The sequence below is a fragment of the Callithrix jacchus genome, chromosome X, assembly GCF_049354715.1.
Source record: "Callithrix jacchus isolate 240 chromosome X, calJac240_pri, whole genome shotgun sequence".
In the NCBI taxonomy this organism is placed as follows: Eukaryota; Metazoa; Chordata; class Mammalia; order Primates; family Cebidae; genus Callithrix; species Callithrix jacchus.
In genome coordinates, this window is record NC_133524.1 from 148,530,438 (window position 1) to 148,548,119 (window position 17,682).

At 38.4% G+C, this 17,682-nt stretch overlaps 1 protein-coding gene and 1 non-coding gene across 6 annotated transcripts in view; both read right to left on the minus strand.

The window, feature by feature from the left end:
• The window catches only part of GABRA3 (gamma-aminobutyric acid type A receptor subunit alpha3), a 244,968-nt gene that overhangs the window by 79,367 nt on the left and 147,919 nt on the right, over positions 1-17,682 (minus strand). For all 5 annotated transcript variants that reach the window (XM_017968720.4, XM_002763372.6, XM_078363419.1 and 2 more), the window contains one exon: positions 10,015-10,235. In XM_017968720.4, coding sequence (XP_017824209.2) covers positions 10,015-10,235 — 221 coding nt within the window. The remainder of the gene's footprint in view (positions 1-10,014; positions 10,236-17,682) is intronic.
• Positions 4,451-4,556, minus strand: LOC118150785 (U6 spliceosomal RNA). The gene has a single exon (XR_004738923.1). It is a non-coding gene; the product is annotated as a U6 spliceosomal RNA (small nuclear RNA).

Below are 17,682 nucleotides of genomic sequence, written 5' to 3' on the forward strand. Positions count from 1 at the left end.
TAAACTTTTCAACAGACTCAGTTTGCCTGGAGACCAGTTTCTTGCTTGGAAAATAAAGTCAGTCCTTGTTATTTCAAGGCCCTGATTTCCACATGAAACTGGCAAAAATGAAATAAGTGTGAGTAAACTCTCAGGAATACTTTTTTTCCTTCCCACCTTCCAGCTCAAATGTTAGTTCCCCTGTGAAGCCCTGCCACAAGTCTCAGTGAAACCTGTAATTTTTAGCTCATAGCACTTCACTGTTAGCTTTATGTGAAACTTTCATTATGCCTTATAGTAAGGTGGATGGTGTGCCCTGTCTTTCGTCCTAAGGTATGAGCTTTTTGAGAGCCGAAGTTGATGTCCCTGCATGAAGTGCACAGAGTAATTTGGGATTGACTGAGGACTTACACTATTATTTCCCTCTCACCTCATTGTAAGCTTTCTCAGAGTCCAAATGAACCATTCCATCTCTTCTGTGCTCTTACTTCTGTTCATTAGAGTAAGATTCACAAAGTGTGGCTCTGTGAGTCAGTTACTAGCTTAATGAATAAGGAACTACAGGTGGAATCCCCTGGAGCAAAAGCCATTACAAAAAAGACTGTGAAACAAGCTATCAATGCTTGGTTGATCTGATTACATTAAGTCCTATACAACTAACAGTCTGGACCAAATGCTTTCTCGGGTTCCTGGCTATTTCAGAGGCAGAGTCTATAATGAAAACACAAGTGCAGGATATTTGCATATAAATAAGGAAGAGAATAATTTTACTGATGAAGTTTGTGGGAACAGGGTTCCTGACATGCAGAATTTAGACTTCAAGTAGTTTGCCTTTGGAACATTCAAAGCACATAAAACACTCAGTCATACATTATGGTCTTAATATAATAGTAATCCTCACTTAATTGGTTCGGAGGACCACTTTCTTCTTAATGATTTAACATGGAGAAACTAGTGTCTATTTCCTCTGAGCTAAATGTAGGACACTATTACTGTGTAACATAACACATAGCTTACATTTTGTGCAACGTATTCAATTTTACAAACTCCCATTGCATCAAAGGTTTCCTGAGTTCCAGACCTGCATTTCCAACTGCAGCTTTTCATGTCCACCTCAGATTCATTATTTAAAATTGATAGCTCACACCTTCCCTTATTAGAGGAAATGACGTGATGTAAAAGAGAAAAAAAGGTTTTTAATGAACAGAATGACGTGGGTCTCCATATACCAGCTCTGTACTTATTGGTGCTATGACTTTGCTCTATTAAAACTTCCGTTTACCAACTGTGAAAATGGGAATATTAACAATAAAAACAAAAACACTCCACAGAACACGAAGAAGTATATCAAGCAATTCACATGCCTTATCGCATTTACTTCCTGCAATGGCCTATGAGGTAGGCATTGTTATGATTTGACTCATTTTACATAGGAAAGACCAGGAGCGGCTTTCCTGCAGAACCCACCTTCTTAGCAACAGTGCTATATTATGCTTCTATAGTATATACACATGAACATTGCTTTGAGGATTAAATGAAACAAATACATGTGAAGCAATTAGCACAGTGTATGGCATATAGCAAATCCCCAAGACATGTAAACTCTCTATCCCTTCCTCTCCAAAATCTCTGCTTCTCCTATAATGAGTTTTGTTGTTGTTGTTGTTGTTGTTGTTAATGGCACCACAATTCACTCATTATCCAGGGAGAATATGTCAGGAATATCCTCAATGCACCTTTCTCCTCAATACGCTATATCCAGTTGAACTTCAGATTCCATTGAAAAGCTCTCTCATATCATACTTGCCCTTCTTCTTCCACTCTCACTTCTCACTGCCTTTTCTTAGACCTTTGTCATTCCTTCTGGACTATGAATGGGTCTGCTAACTAGTATATCTGTCTATTCATCTTCCAGAATGCAGCCAGAGATTTTAATTAAAAAAAAACTGGGGCCGGGCGCGGTGGCTCATCCCTGTAATCCCAGCACTTTGGGAGGCCGAGGCGGGTGGATTATGAGGTCAAGAGATCAAGACCATCTTGGTCAACATGGTGAAACCCCGTCTCTACTAAAAATACAAAAAAAAATTAGCTGGGCACGGTGGCGCGTGCCTGTAATCCCAGCTACTCAGGAGGCTAAGGCAGGAGAATTGCCTGAACCCAGGAGGTGGAAGTTGCGGTGAGCCAAGATCATACCATTGCACTCCACCCTGGATAACAAAAGCGAAACTCCGTCTTAAAAAAAAAAAAAAAAAAAAAAAAAAAAACAAGAAACTGGGATTGACAAACACTTGCCAAATGTTCACCAAATCCACTTTGGCTTTTACTTGGTAATGTTTCTTTTCCCACCATGTCCATGTGACCTCATTCTAGTCAAAGTAATGTCAGTAGAAATGAGTATGCCACTCAAGGCCTGGTCTATAAATACCTCCCATATACAACCTGTCATATTATTTCTTCTTCTACTGACTTAATACAAATAAGCACAGTGGTCTTGAAAACCATGTGTTGCACCACTTGGCAATCAGCCACTTGTCAATGGGGAAAACCTGCTTTGAACTTTAAGAAGCAAGAAATACACTTCTATCATGTTTGAACTATTATTCATTTTGGGGTTCAGCAACTAGTGTTGTCACAGATTATCTTGTCATGTCACTCACTTTTTAAAAACATTATGTTGGTCCAAGGATGCATATTTACAATTAGATAGGAGTAATAAATTTAAGTGATCTATTATACAGCATGGTGGCTAGTTGACAATAATGATGATATATTGTATTCTTGAACAATGCTGACAGTGGATATCAAATGTTCTCATCACAAAAGGATAACTGTGAGGTAACGCATTTACAGTGTAGCTAGATTTTATCATCCTGCAATGTATATATACTTAAAATCATGTTGTACACAGTAGATACAATTTTGTGTGTCAATTAAAACATAAATAAATTTTAAAAAATGCTTCCCTGTAACTACAGGATAAACATATTCTGTATCACTTCTTGATTATTATCCCTTATCTGTCATGCAGAAATCCTTCCAAATAGGTACACTATTTGGCTATATTTCCCACCCCCTTTCTTTATCACTGCCATGTTCCAAAATCTTATTATTCCTCCTCATTCTACGGAAATGCTAACAACCGGGTTATCATTTTTATTATGCCCCTAATACTTCCATTATCCTAGGCAACTTATTTGCTTATAGGAACCAGCCATACAACATCCTGAATCCCACACTTCTAATCAGGCACCAAGTGCCATCAATGCTACCTCTTGAACATATTTTATGTCCATATTCTTCTTCAAAACCCAATTTAGTGGGAAGAGCAGTAACTTGAAGTCAGAATAAGTGTTGTGAAGCCTAGAGATGTTTTACATAGAGTACCTAACACACAGTAGGTGTTCAACACAGAATATAATACATATGCATAGTATATATAATACATAGTTGTCATTAGGATTATCATTTGGGTATTGTGGCAGCTTCTTAGCTAGGCACCTGATCTTCAGCCTTGCCTTCCTCCAAACTGCCTCCGATACTGCTCCCAGAGTGATCTATCTTAAATGCAAATTTGTTTGATTTCTTCCTCCACAATAACCTCTTTAATGGATCCTCATGACTTTTATGCAAACATAGCATATAAGTCCCTCTCCCCATGTCAGACTGTTTCCTTGCACTGTATTCTGGTCCAGTCACACTGAACTTTTAGTCCTTCAATGTATCATCACTACCTTCTCCTCCCACTCTTCAAGCCTTTATGCCTGCTATACTCGCTCTCTATAATATTTCCTCCCTGTCTTTTAATTTACTTCTACAGATCTTTTAAGTCTCAGAAATCATTCAGAAGGTGATTTCCTCTGGAATTTATCATGTCTCACAAAGAAGCATGGATTTTCTGATGTATGAAGTTAATTCACGAATACATGTCTTTGTGTACAGTATTTATTCTGCCTGGAAACTCTCCTCTACCTCAGCCCTGTCTCTCATTTGTTTGAGACAAGTCTCACCTACACTTCCTTCAAGATTCAAGGGATAAACTATACACCACCTCCTTTTGCAGCTTTCTTTGATAACCCATGTCATTTTGGATGTGACTTCTCCTGTGACTCTATCACATTTTCCCCATCCATTTCAGGAATTTTATATTATTGTGTAGCTATCTTGCACAGGTCTCTTTAACTGTAGTCATCAAGAGCATGACCTTATTTATCTCTGTAGTTCTGCAGATATCCCAGAACCTTAAACATAATAAGCACTCGTGAATGCGCTGAATCAGTGTTTTAAGTCAACAGGATAAAATATACTTAAATTCAATAAATATATATCCTTCATATTCAGATAGTCAATAGGACTTTTTTTACTGTATTATATATTATGCAACATTTGTATACAATGAACACATTTATCTGTATCCTCATAAACAAATGTGATGCCATTAATAAAGATGAAGTTCTCTATATCTCCATACCTGAATAATAGAAAATATTTTATAAATGTGTGTATCATCTTGGGCTGGGCTCTGCTAATTATCTATGCATTGTTCCAATTTTAGTATTGTGTTGCTGAAGTAAGCAGCAGATAATGGGTTTTTGCTTGTATTTTTATGGTTGTTCTGAGGTCTCAAGATGAGGCAAAGCAAGGTGTTTTAAACTGCCCTAGTTACATACCCATGCAATGCTTGGTCCGATTTTAGTAGGAAGCTGTCCTTCTGTAGTTTTCCCATGGACTCCAGATAAGATTCCTGAGGGTCAAAATAATAATAGGGGTGCTACAGAATAACACTTTCTGAAAAATTCTAAATGTTCTACAGATTTTATTCAATTTGTGCTTTTCATTCCATGTGTCTTTGTGCCGAAAGACAGGCAGCAGCTACATTATTATCAGACTAGAGAAAGCAGACAGTTTGTGACATGAGAAAGGTCACGAGGTGAATCAATTTTGGGGCTGTAAAACCAGGCAGGCTTTTATTTTTCCATTTTGAGCCTAGGTCTCCCTCCAGGTCCACCTTCCTGGATTCAAGGTGCTACTCTGTAGGAAACCAATGGCCTCATCATACCTCTGTACTTCTGTACTTCCTCTAGTCTGTAAAGCTAAATAAGCACAAGGGCATTCTACATAGACTCTAATCTCATCAAATTTGACTTTCTTGTCAAATTCAGACTAGAATAAAGGGCCCAATTATCATCATCTTCCCATTCATTCAACTTGATTTCAAGGCAGCTTATCCCTTGCTTTGCTTCACCCTCTGCCCTCCTCAACCTGCATCTTCTATTCTTTATATTTCAATATTCCCATCCCCCCTCTCTTTATTCTGTCTTCTCTACCTCTCCTACAAAACCTAAACCTATCCTCTATGCTTTTTTCTTTTTATCGTTGCTTCTCCTCTATCCTGTTCTTTTCATTCATTCATTATTTCTCCTCATTATTTGTAATCTCTACTGTGTTCAGATCTTTTCCTGCCCATTACTTTCTCCTTCCTCTTACTTCTCTTCTATTTGCTTACTGTCTTCTACCCATCCACATCTCCTCCTCATTATTCTGTACCACCATCCACTTCATTCCATATACAGCCTCTCTTCTGTTTACACCTACTCCACTCCATTCTTTCCACAATCATGTGAACTCTTATCTCTTTTTCAAACTCTTCTCTTTCCTATACTTTATTACAAGCACGCCTCTCTTCTATTTCTTCACTAATGCTCTGTTTATCCAAATTCTCTTTTACATATTGCATTCATTTATACCTTTTCTCTGTCCTATCCTCCCCACCTTCATTTCAACCTTTATATATAACCTCATAACCTTTCATGCAATGTGAGAAGAGGTGTCTCTCTCTTCCTTTCAAGTGAAACTAACTGTAGTTTTGATAGCATCCCCTTTATGGTATTTATGAGAACTTGCTCTCAGCAAAGTGTTATTTCTATGGTGTCTTAAATCTTTTTCTTCCTACTGGATGTTTTGTACTATCTCACAAATTTGTGTCAGTCTTTCCTTTGAAAACAAAGTAATTTATTTTACCCCTGAATGTAGCTATGATACATCCCTCCCTTTCATTTTCAAACAAGATTCTCAAAGGTATTTTCTATGTGAACAGTATCCACTCCAACTCTTAAAACTCTCCATTGTACTAGCCACTCTATTGAAACAGTATATGTGAAGAATACTAATATCCTCCATGGTACCAAACTTAAGACATACTTTGTAAAATGTGTAAACAATAGTAAAGTACATGAACTTGCAGCTACACTACCATATTAATAATGCTGGCTCAACCATCTGCTACCCAAGTGAACTTGAAAAATTATCTTACCCACAGTTTTTACATCTGTAAAGTGGGATAATAGTACCTATCTCATACAATTGTTAAAGTTGTTATGAAGAGTATAAAAGCAGAATGATTAGAACATTGGCTTTCATATTGTAAGTACTATATTGATGTTAATTAACATACTTATTATACTATTAGTGGTGTTATTATTGATAACTTTCATTTTTTTGAAACTTTATTCCAGTTTATCAGTCAAGATGAGTTAGATTAATATACTGTAGGAAACAATCTGAAAATCTCAGTGTCCTAATGCAACAAAAGTTTATTTCTCATTCACACTATCTGTGGATGGGGTAAGGGGAGCCACTCACTTTTATGTCATCTTCAATAAGGGGCATAGAATGATAGGACCAAGATTACCTGGCATAATGCTACTTACTGTGGCCAGTGGAAGACAACATGGCAAATTATGTATTGGATCTCGAAAGGCTTCCCATCCTCCCTCAGAGCTGACACATGCTATTTACACTCACATTTGGTTAGCCAAAGCAAGTCATTTGTCCATGTTGAACGCCATGGCTCAGGGAAGCATACTTTGTATCCAGATGGAGGTGAACTGAAAATATTGAAAACTGGCAATATTGACTACCACACTTAGCTTTCAAGATACTTTCTGCACACTATTAACAGCTCCGTGGCATTTTCTTCCTGGTTTCTTTCATAGGTTACTCTTTCCTCTCCACTGCCTTACTGATAGTAATGCTAGATGACTAGATACTTGGCATTAATTTCCTCTTATTCTGTACTCTTTCCTGAAGTGATCACGACCATTCTCACTGTTTCCATTTGTCCCAATATACTAACAATACCAAACTTTATATCTCTACATTATATCTCTCTCCTGATCTTAAGACTTGAATATCCAACTGCTATTAGACTTCTTTCCCTGCAATCTACAATCATCTTAAGCTTATCTTGTTCAAAATCAACCTTGCAGACTTATCTAAATTTGTCCTAACTTTCATATCGCCTACTCCTGCCTATAGTACTGTCTTTCACCCATATTATTTGGATACCTACTACCTTCACAACTCTTCTTTTCTGTCATTCTGAATTTGTCTATATGTATGGCATATTTCCTCAACAGATCTTCATTTCTCCATCTTAATCCATTGTTCTGATTTGGAACACCACTTCTAATCTAGAGTATTTCAGCTGTTTCTTAATCATTTTCTCTGATTCCAGTCTTTTACCTTCAAATGCATTATTTACACTGTAACTACAGAGCCATATATAAGATAGAAAACTGACCACTTCACTCTCTTGCCTAAAATATGTCCTTCCATTACCAGCAACTGCTCACTTGGTTTTCTCTGTCTAGAGTGTCCTTCCTCTCTTCCTTCTGCCACTACCTACAAGTTTCTTGACTCCATTCTACTTATACAATAATATAAAACACTAATGATAATACTAATAGTCAGGAGCCTGCCTGTTGCCTTATCCAGGGAGGCTTCTCTCAGCCCCACCCAAAAGAATGAGTTAGATGACCCTCCTCTATCTTCCCACTATTACCCACATCTCTAGCATTTTAGTTAACATTATCTGCTATTATCCTATTAGTCTCTATCCCCTGTTATACTGTGGTTGTCTTAAGGTCAGAGACCATATTTCACTAATGTTTGCATTTCCAGAATTTAGTTTAGGGCCATGTATATATTAGGAAGTCAAAAACATTTTGGCAAATGCATTAATAAAAGAAAACTTCTCTTTCTTCCAGCTACAATTTCCCTCCCTCTTGTTCGTCTCCTCCCATGTCTCTTCTCTTGCTTCTCTATGTCTTCTCTTCTTTATTCCTATCTACTATATCCTTTTCATCACATTCTCCTATCACTTTAGGATATCTTAATATCTAATCTAGTTTCTTTATTTTACACCATCTTGTCCTTTGTCTTCTCAACTTTTCTCCTCTTTTTTACCTCTTTTCTCATATTCTCTTCTTTTCACCATTCTCATTTCCCCAGTATATATGCCTCTATGTACTCTATTTAATTAGTCTTCCCTCCCCTCTCCATCCTCATCTTCCCACATCTATCCACTTTCCTTCTTCATTATTTTATCCTCCACTCTATGCTCATTTATTCTCTATGCTCATTCCCTCCGCTGTCTCTCATCTCCTCTCTCATCCAACTTCTCTCTTAAGTAAATATTATTACCCTATTTTCCTTGGCCATCTTCCCATCTTCCAAATTCTTGTAGGGAAAACACCAACAAATAGCAAATTTGAAGTAGTGAGGGACTAGTATACATACAAACACACTTCATTTATTCACCATGTATTTACCAGGCATGTATTATTTGAGGTTTGTTCTGCAAAAACTAGCAAATACACCAATTCTAAATAGCCATGGAAGCTTCACTATACAAAATTAACACTCATTAATGTTGGAGAAGCTTCAGGAAGTGATAACTGACAGCAGACGAACAATCAAAAGCATAAAAAGCAAACCCAAGAACCAAGAAAGTTTTTTAGTATTGAGGAAAGAATCTTTACTGAAAATGCTTTTTCTTTTTTCTTTTTTTTTTAATGCTTTCAAACTTATTCTTTTTAACAGCAAAATTCAATGCCTAATAACTGACAAAAATAAGTCATTAAATACATAAAATTGTGATGTTTTTATCCATTGGGAGGTAGAAAAGTATGAAATATATTTTATGAAGATTTCTCTCTATATATATGCACACACATATGCACACACACATAAACACCATAGATAGATAGATAGATGATAGAGTCTTAAATTGTTTGTAAAATTCACTTATAATCATCCTCAGCATCCTAAAGTAATGTGGCATAAAATAAATATTACTGTATTTTTAAATTTATGTTTATAAAACACTGTATGTTTCACAAAATACCCATAGTTATCTCATTTGATTCTCACAGCTCTGCATCATAGGTATAGTTTGTTGCTGCAGTTAAACCTAGTAGATTCTAATTATCAGTGTTCATGCCTGTGTATATGTTTTTGTGAATCTGAGTATTTAAGTGTCCTTGAATATGTATGTCCTTCTGTGTTAGCCCACATGTGTCTTTTGGTATGCATACATTTATAAATTACAAACATATACCACTGTGTTTCTAAAAATGTTCATCTGTACATCTCCCTATTTATGTGTTTATTAGAATATATATGCCCATGAGTATGTATGTACATAAATGTATTAGGAAGTGTATACATACCTGTACATTTCTTTTTTTTAGGTTTAAAATATTATTTTTTTAATTGGTTCTGGGGTACATGTGCAGATCATGCAGGATTGTTGCATAAGTATACATATGGCAATGTGGTTTGCTGCCTCCATCCCCCCATCACCTACATCTGACATTTCTCCCTCCCCGACCTCCCCACTCCCCGCCTGCTGTCCCTCCCTTGGCCCCCCCAACAGACCTCAGTGTGTGATGCTCCCCTCCCTGTGCCCATGTGGTCTCATTATTCAACATCTGCCTATGAGTGGGAACAGGCGGTGTGTGATTTTCTGTTCTTGTGTCAGTTTGCTGAGAATTATGGTTTCCAGATTCATCCATGTCCCTACAGAACACAAATTCATTGTTTCTTATGGCTGCATAGTGTTCCATGGTGTATATGTACCTGTACATTTCTAATCTATAAACTTGAGAGAATTTTAAAAGGATACTCTAAAACAGTCTGCTTTCAACCCCAGTCCTACTCCTAATATACTTTGGGTGGGAGCCACCACTCTCTGACCTCATTGTATAGAGGAGGGTCCCGTTGTCTACCAATCTGAGCAGCTTGTTGGGCGTGGTCATGTTATGAGCCACTGATTTCTTGCCATTGTGGAAGAAGGTGTCAGGTGTCCAGATCTTACTAGCCAGGAGATTGTTCAGTGGAAGGATTTTCATGGGTCCATCAAATTTCAGTCTTTCATCATGCCATGTCTGTCGAAAAAATACATCAATAGTGTACTCCTAGGGACAAAAAGAGAGAAAAACAATATTTCAGTTGAGTTCTGGTAAGGGCTCACAGTGCCCTTAGCAAATATTAATTACCTTGTAGCATTTCCTCTGATGCAGAGATGCAGCAGTCTATTAACAGTAGCTACTGGTGACTAAGGCAAATTATTATGATTGAGAAATAATGCCATGGTGATTAATAAACATGGGGATAACATATTTGACAAGGCATTTTTTTAGGAAGATCACTGTCAACACATCCCCACATACCACAGAAGCAGATCACAAGACTTTGCCTTATGAGAAGGCAAGAGCTCCCTTCTCTATGCAGTGTCACACATATAAAAACAAGTTTCTTACCTTGTCTCTACTGCTTAAATATCCCATATGAACATCAAAGGCCAATATAAAAATAACCACAAAACCAAAATTTTACATTTCATCAGACATTTCATCTGAGCCTCAAAATAACAATATGGCTGATTAGTGAATAGTTTATTATCCTCAATAAATAGTGAAATATTATAGATAAATAAGAGAAAAAACAGATATTATTGGTAAATAAGAAAAAATGAGTAAATGAACAACAGTCATGAAATGGATAAAAATTGCTAATAAACATGAAGAAAATGTTCAAATTTGCTGTTAATCTACATACAAAATAAATTAACAATAAATGTTACAGGTATTGATAACAGTATAATAAATTGTTTGAGTATATCTTCTTATAGCTATTAATTATAAAACCTGAACAACAACTGTATATAATCTATGTTACTTGAAACCAATGGGGCATGACTGAAAGCAGACAGAAACCTAAGGTGAGTTTACCTTTGAAAGATAGTAGCAGCAATAGATTAGAATTGTGAGTTCGTGATTTTTCTTTCTTGAAGGTGCTTCCCAATCCTAGAATTCGTGTGGCATATATGACCTTACTGGCTCAAGGTGTCAGAGAATTTGGAATATTAGGGGTAGAAGACTCAAAAGCAAGAGAATCTCAGAAGGGATGGATTTCCAAATCTGAATATATATTCTGCCAACAGTTCTGGCTGATCACTATACTACACAGAAATGAGAGAGGCCCTGGGACCCAGTTTTAAAAAAAAGAGGCAGAAACAATAGGATAGTGGTCCACTAAATGAAAGAACTGAGCTGGATGATGTTTGTGAATTTGCTGCCATTTAGACTGAAGGAATTCCTTAATTCATCACAATTCAAGTGGAAGAAATCTGAAAATGTATTAGCTTATCAGGATTGGGAGATGAAAATTCATGCAGAAGTCCTGGGAGTAAGAGAACCACTGAGAGGCAGAGCCTCAAAATCTGAGTACAAAGTCTGACCAAATCTTTGACCACTGATACCTGCCCATGGAAGGAGCATTTATCCTAGCCCTAGACAAAGGGGAATCACTGATCCCAGCAGTCAGAACCTCAGTTTCCACAGCCTTGCCACCTCAGGCTAAAGTGCTCTGGGACCCGAAGTAAACATGAACAGCAGTCTAGGCCACAAGAGTAGCAACTTGTAGTTGATTCCTAGTGCTAAACTATGCCCAGAACCAGTGGACTGATTATGGGGAGACATGTGACCTATGGAGACACCAGACAGGGCAGCTAAGGGAGTTTCAGCTTCATTCCTCCCCTAAACCTAAGCTGCACAGCTTGCAGCTCCAAAAGAGATCCCTTTCCTCCACTTGAGTAGAGGAGAGGGAAGAGTAGGGAAGACTTTGTCTTGCACCTTGGATACCAGCTTGGCCACAGAAGGATAGGGCACCAGTCAGAGTTGTGACAACCTTTTTACAGGCCCTACCTCCCAGATGACATTTCTAGAAATACAATGGGTCAGAAGGAAACATATTGCCTTGAAGGGAAGGAACCGGCCCTGGCAAGATTACCTTCCAATGGAAGTGCCCTTGGGCCTTGAATAACCAGCAGTTATACACAAGTACTATGTGGTAGGCCTTGGATGCAACTCTGAGATTTGCTAGCTTCAGGTGAGACTTAGTACATTCTCAGCTGTGATGGCTATGAGATTAGATTCTTTCTGCTTGAAAAAAGTAGAAGAAAAAGTAAATGGGATTTTTTTCTTCCACCTTAGGTACAAGCTTGGCATCAGTGTGTTAGAGCATCAAGCAGGCTCTTGGAGACCCTGATTTGAGGACTTGGCTCCTGGACACCATTTCTGGACCTGCCTTGGGCCAGACAGGAGGAGACTACCCTGAAAGGTGAGTCCCAGGCCAGGCAGTATTCAGTACAAGCTAACTGAAGAGCTTTGGGGCCTTAAGAGAAGATCAGTAGTATCAGGCAGTACTCTTGTGAGGCTGTGGTGGTGGTGGCCACGAGATGAGACTCCTCATAGAAGAGAGAGGGTGGAGTAGGAAAGACTGCATGTTATGGTTTGAGATCTGGTCCAGCTGCAGAACAAAAGAAAAACCAGGAAGATTTCTAAGATTTGTGATTGCAGTCTCTGGCTCCCAGACAGCATGTCTAGATCTGCCAAGGGCCTAGAAGTACTCACCACCCCAAAGGGAAAGACACAGGCCTGGCTGGCTTTGTTATATGCTGATTGTAGAGCCCCAAGGCCTTGAGTGAACATAGGCAGTAACCAGGGAGTAGTTACAGGAAGCCTTGGGTCAGACCCAATACTGTGCTGGGTCCAGATCTGACCCAGCACAGTCACAGAGGTGTGGCTATAGGGGTGCTTTTGTCACTTCACTCTCAGCTTCAGGTGGCTTAGAACATTGGGAGAGACTTAATTTATTTGTAAGTTAGTAAGAGAAGGGGACAAATGTCTTTGCCTGATAATGCAGAGAATTCCTCTAGATATTATCTAAGAACATTAAGGTAGAACCTCTACAAAACTGCAAGAACCACAGTGTTACAGAGGTTGAAGTGCCCCCTAAAACAGATACAGGTTAGATCACAACACCCAAGTCCTTTCAAATATCCAGAAAGCCTTCCCAAAAAGGATTGGTACAAACAAGTCCAGACCTGTTGAATATCTACAAGTATAAAGATAATCCAAGAAAAACATGATTTCTGCAAATGAACTGTATTATTTCATTTTCATGATGCTAATGAAGACATACTCGAGATTGGGTAATTTATAAAGGAACGAGGTTTAATTGACTCAAAGTTCAGCATGGCTAGGGAGACCTCAGGAAATTTACAATCATAGCAGAAGGGGAAGCAAACATGTCCTTCTTCACATGGTGGCAGCAAGAAGTGCCAGACAAAAGTGGGAAAAGCCCCTTATAAAACCATCTGATTTCATGAGAACTCTCTCACTATCATGAAAACAGCATGAAGGTAACCGTCCCCAATAATTTCATCACCTCCTACCAGGTATCTCCTATGACACATGGGGATTTTGGGAACTACAATTCAAGATGAGAACTGGATGAGGAAACAGTCAAACCATATAATTCCACCCCTGGTGCCTCCTATGTTTCATATCTTTACATTTCAAAACATAATCATGTCCTTCCAACAGCTCCCCAAATTTTTAACTAATTCCAGCATTAACTCAAAAGTCCAAGTCCAAAGTCTGGTCTGAGACAAGGCAAGTCCTTTCCACCTATGAGCCTGTAAAATCAAAAGCAAGTTAGTAACTATGTGGATATAATGGGGGTACAAGCATTGGGTAAATACACCCATTCCAAATGGGAGACTGGCCAAAACAAAGGGACTACAGGCCCCATGCAAGTCCAAAATCCAATAAAGCAGTCATTAAACCCTAAAGTTCCAAAATGATCAGCTTTGACTCTGTGTCTCACATCCAGGCCATTCTGATGCAAGAAGTGGGCTCTCATGGCCTTAGGCAGCTCCTCCCTTATGGCTTTGGAGGGTACAGCCCTCCTCCCAGCTGCTTTCATGGACTGGTGTTGAGTGTCTGTGACTTTTCCAAGTGCATGGCACAAGCTGTCAGTGGATCTACCATTCTGGGGTCTGGAAGATGGTGCCCTCTTCTAACAGTTCCCCTAGGCAATGCCCCAGTGGGAATTCTGTGTGTGGGCTCCAACTCCACATTTCCCTTCCACACTGCCCTAGCAGAGGTTCTCCTAGCAGAGGTTCTCCATGAGTGTTCTGCCCCTGCAGAAAACTTCTTCCTGGACATCCAGGAGTTTCCATACATCCTCTAAAATCTAGGTGGAGGTTCCCAAACCTCAATTCTTGACCAGTACACCCACAGGCTCAACTTCATGCAGAAGCTGCAAAGGCTTGGGGCTTCCACACTCTGAAGCCATGGCCTAAGCTATATCTTGGCCTGTTTAAGCCACGGCTGGAGCTGAAGCAGCTAAGGATGCAGGATACCATGTCCCCAGGCTTCATGAAGCAGGGGGTTTCTGGGCCTGGCCCATGAAACCATTTTTTCTACCTAGGCCTCTGGGCCTGTGTTGGAAGGGGCTTCTGTGAAGGTCTCTGACATGCCCTGGAGACATTTTCCCATTTTCTTGGTGATTAACATTCTGCTCTTTGTTACTTAGGCAATTTATGCAGTCAGATTGAATTACTTTCCAGAAAATGGGTTTTTCTTTCCTGTCGCATAGCCAGCCTACAAATTTTCCAAACTTTTATGCTCTGTCACCTCTTGAATGCTTTGCCACTTAGAAATTTCTTCTACCAGATACCCTAAATCATCTATTTCAAATTCCAATTTCCACAGATGGCTAGGACAGGGACAAAATGTCAACAGTCTCTTTGCTAAAGCATTAAAAAAGTCACCTTTGTTACAGTTTCCAACAAGTTCTTCATCTCAGTCAGAGACCACCTCAGCCTGGACTTTTTTGTACATAACACTTTCAGCATTTTGGTCAAAGCCATTCAAGAAGTCTCTAGGAAGCTCCAAACTTCCCCACATCATCCTGTTTTCTTAGCCATTCAAGTCTCTAGAAAGTTGCAAACTTTCCCACATTTTTGTCTTCCTCCAAGACCTCCAAACTGTTCCAACCTTTGCCTGTCATCCAGTTCCAAAGTCACTTCACATTTTCAGGCATCTTTACTGTAGTGCCCCATTCTGTGATACTAGTTTACTGTATTAGTGCATTATCACACTGTTAATAAAGACATACCTGAGACTATAACTTATAAGGGAAAGGAGGTTTAATTAAATCACAGTTCAGCATGGCTAGGGTGGCCTCAAGAAATTTACAATTATAGCAGAAGGGGAAGCAAACCCATCCTTCTTTGCATGGTGACAGGAGAGAGAAGTGCCAAGCAAAAGGGGAAAAAGCCCCTTATAAAACCATGAGAACTCACTATCACAAGAACAGCATGAGAGTAACATTCTTATGATTCAATTACCTCCAACAGGGTCCCTCCTGTGACACGTGGAGATTATGGGTAGTACAATTCAAGATGAGTTTTGCCTGGGGACACAGCTAAACTATATCATAAACTAAATAAGGCACCAGGGAGCAAACCTGGAGAAACAGAGCTATGTGACCTTTCAAAAACCATACAATGTAGAGATAATTCAAAAATGTGTTGAGGAAACTCAAAGAAATTCAATATCATACAAAGAAGAAATTCAGAATTCTATCAGATTAAATTAACAGAGACTGAAATAGTTAAAAAAATCAAGCAGAAATTCTCGAGCTGAAAAATGCAACTGGCATACTGAAGAATGCATCAGAGTCTTTTAATAGCAGAATGAGTCAAGCAGAAGAAATAATTATTGAGCCTGAAGACAGGCTATTTGAATATATACAGTAAGAGGAGACAAAAGTAAAAGAAATTTAAAAACAATGAAGCATGCTTACAGGAACTAGAAAATAGCCTCAAAAGGGTAACTCTAAGAGTTACTGACCTTGAAGAGGAGGTACAGAAAGAGGTAGAGGTAAAAAATTTATTGAAAGGAAAAATAACAGAGAACATTCCAAACCTAGAGAAAGATGTCATTATCCAAGTACAAGAAGGTTATAGAACATCAAGCAGACTTAACTCAAAGAAGACTACTTCAAGAAAATTTCATAATTAAATTCCAAAAGGTCAACGATAAAGAAATGATCATAAAAGCAGCAAGAAAAGAAACAACATACAATGAATCTCCAATACATCAGGCAGTAGACTTTTGAATGGAAACCTTACAGGACAGGAGAGAGTGGCATGTCATAAAGTACTGAAGTAAAAAAAAAAATCTTTTACCCTAGAATAGTAAATCTATTGAAAATATCCTTCAAACATGAAGGAGAAATAAATAATTTCCAAGAAAAACAAAAGCTGAGGGATTTCATCATCATTAGACCTGCCCTACAGGAAATGCTAAGGGGAGTACTTCAATCAGAAAGAAAAGAACATTAATGAGTAATAAGAAATAATCTGAAGGTACAAAACTTACTGGTATTAGTAAGTACATAGAAAAACACAGAATACTACAACACTGTGCTGTGTAAACTACTCTTATCTTCATAGAAAGACTAAATGATGTGTTAATCAAAATAATAACTATAAAAATTTTCCAAGAGAGTACAATAAGATATTAATAGAAACAACAAAAAGTTAAAAAGTGGGGGGACAAATAAGAATTTTTTTTTTTTTTTTTTTTTTTTTTTTTTTTTTTTTTTTTGAGACGGAGTTTCGCTCTTGTTACCCAGGCTGGAGTGCAATGGCGCAATCTCGGCTCACCGCAACCTCCGCCTCCTGGGTTCAGGCAATTCTCTTGCCTCAGCCTCCCGAGTAGCTGGGATTACAGGCACGCACCACCGTGCCCAGCTAATTTTTTGTATTTTTAGTAGAGTCGGGGTTTCACCATGTTGACCAGGATGGTCCCGATCTGCTGACCTCGTGATCCACCCGCCTCGGCCTCCCAAAGTGCTGGGATTACAGGCTTGAGCCACCGCGCCCGGCCCAAATAAGAATTTTTATTTGTTTCCTTTTGGCTTGTTTGTTTATGTGAACAGTATTAAGTTGTCATCAGCTTAAAATAATGAGGTATAAGATAGTATTTTCCAGCCTCATGGTAAATTTAAACCAAAAACCATACAATGGATACTCAAAAACTAAAAGTAAGAAACTAAACCGTATCATCAGAGAAAATCACCTTCAGTAAAACAATGGCAGGAAGGAAATAAAGAAGGAAGAGAAGATGACATAACAAATAACAAAATGGCAGGAGTAAATCCTTGCTTACTAATAACAATATTGAATGTATATTGACTAAATACTATAATCAAAAAACATAGTGGATGAATCAATGAAAAAAAAAAGAGCCAGTGGCCTATTGCCTATAAGAAACACACTTCATCTGTAAAGACATATGTAAACTGAAAATAAAGGGATAGAAAAAGATATTCCATGCAAATGGAAAGCAAAAAAGAACAGGAGTAGCTACATTCATATCAGTCAAAATAAATGTCAAGACAAAAACTGTAAGAAGAGACAAAGCACATTATATAATGGTAAAGGGTTCATTTCAGCAATAGGAAATAACAATTGTAATATATATGCACCCAATGCTGGAGCAC